Below are 4,983 nucleotides of genomic sequence, written 5' to 3' on the forward strand. Positions count from 1 at the left end.
CTATGAATCGTATTTGTGAGAAAACATTTGGAGACCAACTTTATCTTGGTTTAAAATACTCTTTAATACAAAGATCACACAGTTTTTTTATTACTTGACGTTCTAACAAGTTCCGTGTCAATTATCAAAACTAACATATACCTCAAAGTTTATTCAAGGCTGTAACAAATTATACTATTATATGAACAAGAGACTTCAAGTAGCCTATACTCATGCGCATGCGTAAGAAAAGTTTATGGTATTTATAAAAGAACACTGTTCCACAAGGAAGCCAGTAATGTAACGCGGGTTTTAAGATACAACTTCGTGACACTTCAGTAACGCTGTTTTGCTTACGACCGGATGTGACATTTGCCGGAAGTCAACAAACCGGAAGTCTTTATAGCAGCGCTATGAACCGGAAGTGATAATCATGACACAAATAAAAATAACAAGAAAAACGGAGCCCAAATTTTAACTAATACCGCTCCCTGCATGAGTAATAATGTTTAGTTTAATAATGTTCCCATCGTTTCCTGCTCCATAACCTGGCCACCATGGGTGTTCTCACCTTTCGTTTATTAGATGATTTGCGTGTTGATTCAGGTGCAGTATCCAACAACAAAGGGATTGCCATATCCTCGGGTGAAATAGAAGGCATCGTTTCAATCCGGCGAGGAATTTTGGATTCCAGTGTAGTCACAGATGTCGCAGGCAGTTTTCTTGGTATTTTTGTAGACTTTGATTGAGATGAATTGAAGTCTCTTTTCCTGGACGCCTCTGCAGGTGTACTTTCATCTGTTGTGCCGGATGTCTCTGTAGCAGGCAAAGGAGCTGGTTTGGGAAGGACCACAGTCGGTTTTATTGCCGACTCCGTTTTCATTTGTCTTGTCAGCCCTTGATAGCGCTGTAGAAGTTGATCCAACATGAGGACTTTTTGGTCTTCTGGTAAAGGAGACTCTATGATTTGCTTCATGTCTTGATCTAATCTCGTCAGAGTTGGAAGTTGAGCAGGAGCAGTCAAACGCCTTTCTGTCTCCATGCTCTGTAATAAGTGTTCCGGCATAATTACCATCTTTTGAGCGTGCTTCATTTGAACACTTTACCCAGTAAATCAACAGCAAGGGGTGCAATCAGAGAAGCAAGGGCTAGTAAAAATCCTCCTTTTTGATTGAGCAGTTCCTTCTTCTGTTTAAGGCTCGGTTTCTTGCGGGTCAAATAGGGGAGCTTTGACTTGTGTGGTTTCAATCGTTTAAATGATGGTTTAGGTACTATGATGTTGCCTTTAAGAGGATTTAGAGCCACCTCCCCAATAGCTTCCATTTGACCTCTATTAGCATGGGTTATCATACCTCTTCGTTGCTTTCCATTACTTTTAAAACACGCACAAAGAAAGGGTAGGTGTTGCTGGAATTTGGATTGTTTAGGCATTCCCTGACGCTTTCGTGGTTTTGAATGAGCCGTAGTAGTACCAGAACGTAAGGTCATATTGCCACCGCGTTGATTAACAACTCTTGACTTCACTGTGCGACCTGACGTACATGCAGCCATGATGCTAACTGAAGTCTATGGTTAAAGGTCCATCTGTTTTATACGTTTTCTTGTTTACGTAAACCACGGGGTAAGTTTGTGAAACAGGCAGTATATTGCTACGTAATCTTAGGGTACCCGGCGTTCGCGGATGCAAATCTAACATGAGATAACCGTAAGGTTGCGACGTTGCATCTTGGAAACTTTCCCATACGTAAGGAATGTGTCCTGCAAAGGCTTGTTGCGCTAACATTAGAAAACCCAACGTGTCACAAGGATTATTAAAGGCAATAATGTAATGAGCATTGAGAGAAATGCTTCGGGAAAACTTTGCGGGTGGGAAAAGGTTCTGGGTCAAATAGATGCAAGTGACATCACAATGATGAGACACTTTTGTAAACAAATCCAGTATGCGTTCATCCTCACTACAATTTCTCATTAGATCGTCTAACACGAGTATTCCTGGTCGGCAACTCATTGGAAATAAACTTGGAATATCCTCAGGAATACCCTCCACGAATGTCACTTGATCTGTCATCTCCTGAAAACATTCTTGCCACTGTCCGTAACAGTACACGATTTTACGAATGGGTCGCTCAAATAAAGAATCCGCTCGTTGTAGTAATTGTCTTGTAAACGTTGTCTTACCGCATTGGCCGGGGCCTGCGATCATGATACTGCTCGGGCATTTGAACTGGGCCATGTTGCTCACACGAAATGCGAAATGAAATGATGATAAAGATTCGAGTGTCTTTTCTTTATAGGGATAACATTACGAGGAGAAAACAAAAAAAAAAAGAAAGAAGAAAAAATACATCATATTCATTTTAAACAACACTTTATTGATTCATAACGCCAACATTTTAATGACTTACAAGCTTGTTCATTCTGAAAGAACGGTAAACTCTGCCTAACAGTTGTCAACGATTTTACATAGCTGTGTACAAATTCGGCTACTTGTGTGTCATTCCACTGTGTATCGTGCGACTTAAATTTAGCTTGAATTGCATTCATATCAACATTGCGTGCTCGATGAAATAAATAGAATAAACAGTAGTCTCCACAGGTGTCTGAAGTAAGTCCCTGGAATGGTTTATTGTGTTGCGTAGCTTCTCGTTCTATGTATCCATCCATGGCATAGGTATCGGGAGGAAACCCGTAACTGTCAAAAAACTCAGTCTCCCACGGAGAGATAAAGTACATGGCCACCCAATGTGTCCCGGGCTGATCATGAGGGTCCGTATTTGCAATCATTACCGAAGGGTACGTGTTGACAACAGTTAGTTTGTCTCTGGGGAAGACTCCTTGCATAATGGAGGCCACCATAGGATCTTGCAAAGCAGCTTGCCATAACTCAAAGGTAGTGTGCATCTCTGTGTCTTCAAGCACCCTGCGACAGGTCATACACCACGCGTCTGTTGCGATCGATCTCCAAATGATTCTGGAATTCTGCGTACACAATTAAATTGACAACTGCAGGAGTCTCGGTGCCGAATTTTAAATACAGGTTGACATTTCTGCTTCGATTAGGAATCAAATGTTCTGGATGGCCACTTCCTGCTGGTGTTGTGTCAAAGCGAAATAAACCATACCCCTGCTCCCATTCTTCTCTGTCAATATCTATACCATGACCACAGTTCATATCACCACTGCCAGAGAAAAGCGTATTGTAGCCATCGATTTTCTTGCCACCTGTCAAGTCGATGCCTGAGTAAGGCATTTCTTCTCCATTGACTGTTAGACGAACAGCATTTAGGTCAAACAACTGGAAGTTGAATGGGTTCCTCCTCAAGTTTCCATTGTAAGCATCGTTTCGCACCATTCCAAATATGATGCATTGGGGTATGAGACCATTGAATAGATCGGTCTCTGTGTGATTCAGCACACCTCTGGGAATGATCCTAGCATGTGTCGGGGTTCTTGTCAGTGTATAGATTGCAGGAAGCGCTTTCTGACCCATCATGGTGTTTACGTGATCCATTTTAGTGCTGTCTGCCACATGAACGGTCCGTACACGGAGTGTACTGGACATAATTTGTAACTTGCAGTCGTTGGCATCTTCACCACCCATCAGACTAAATTCATTGCTGTTTCGATCTATCTTGATTTTGATTTCTAATCCATCCAACAGTAACTTATCAATGTTGAATACATCACACAGGGGTACGCCAACCATTCCAACTTCAGTATCTCCAGTGGTAAAAGAACCTCTCCTTGTAAGACCCAAATTTCGATCTGCTGTATTATCCACCTCATCCATATGCCCCGCAGTGTCTTTGTAGTACAACGCTTTTGTCAAGTAAGATATCTTGGCCTGATCAGTAAAGTTAAGCAACGTCTTGATATAAGCATTGTAAGCTTGTGTGTCTGATTGTTCTGTGACAAGGGTTTCATTGATCTTAATAGTGAACTGTTTGATGATAGAATGGAGAGCATTGTTGATCAACGTATACTTTTTCCCAGCTCCTGTCTCTAGTCCATTTCGTTTTGTAATTTTCACCACTAGCCGCAGCTCAGTCTTGTTGATATCGATGTAATCTGATAGAGGCTTGATAACCAAATTCAATGGGATTTGTTCCACTCTGAATCGGTTCATAATCAATCCATTTACTTTTGACAATAGAAACATCGGTGACCGGCACTTCGAATAACTGCAAACTGGAGTTAACTCCTGGAGCAGACAAGGGATGTGCTGAAGCCATACTCAGTCAAAAATAGTCTTGAACGTTGCTGACGATGTTCGCGCTTTCTTGGCTTGTCTTGTACTGACAGAATTCGCCTTTCGTTTGCGTTTATATACTTTTCCACGCCCTTGTTGTTGCGTCATGTCCCGAAAGGCCTCAGTGAAAAATTGTTTTCCGGCAGCTTTTGCTCTCGTTTTTGTTGCTTTCTTAAGTGATTGCCCATTCATAACATCTTGAGCAATTTGCACTCCTGTATCTAATCCAGTGGATAGCAACCGTTTTCCCACTTTCTTTGCAGCAGTCTTGAGAAGAGGTGTTGCTGTTCGAAAGACAGATCGAAACATTCCTCCCAAACCATTTCCACCTTGGCCATACCGGTGTGTTCCACCATAGATACTAATATCTCCTTTACCTCTTTGCGCAATAGGTATCACATAGCGCTGATAAGGATAAAATTGGTGGTTCATAGGCAGAATCATCTTACAGAATTGTCCTTCGTCGAAAGGGTAATGTTACTCTGACAGCACCAGACGCAAATGCTATCAGTTGACCTGTGTCACCTCTTATATTAATCTCCACCGAAGAGAATATGGATGTACGCAACCGATGATAAGTAGGTATCTTTATTTCCTCTGACACCATTTCACCCGATTGACCGCGAGGTACTATCATACGCAGCAGATTAGCTTGTACATCTCCTACCACTAAGGACCCAATTAAGTCTGAGTAGATGCACATGGTTTGAAAGGAATGCTTGCTTAACATTCCCCACACTAATTCGTCAGCTTGT

General features: G+C 41.8%; 1 protein-coding gene and 1 pseudogene across 1 annotated transcript in view; both read right to left on the minus strand.

Moving 5' to 3' along the window:
• Nucleotides 1-1,860: 1,860 nt before the first annotated feature.
• On the minus strand, nucleotides 1,861-4,215 carry LOC146488475 (uncharacterized protein F54H12.2-like; annotated as a pseudogene).
• Nucleotides 4,216-4,643: 428 nt separating this feature from the next.
• The window catches only part of LOC146488476 (uncharacterized), a 912-nt gene continuing 572 nt past the window's right edge, over nucleotides 4,644-4,983 (minus strand). The window contains exon 1 of the mRNA XM_085116317.1: nucleotides 4,644-4,983. This exon is cut by the window's right edge and continues 572 nt beyond it. Within this exon, the coding sequence (XP_084972443.1) occupies nucleotides 4,674-4,983 (310 nt within the window). The 3' untranslated portion in view covers nucleotides 4,644-4,673.

The sequence above is a fragment of the Pavona decussata genome, unplaced genomic scaffold (assembly GCF_977016875.1).
Source record: "Pavona decussata unplaced genomic scaffold, jaPavDecu1.1 SCAFFOLD_9, whole genome shotgun sequence".
In the NCBI taxonomy this organism is placed as follows: Eukaryota; Metazoa; Cnidaria; class Anthozoa; order Scleractinia; family Agariciidae; genus Pavona; species Pavona decussata.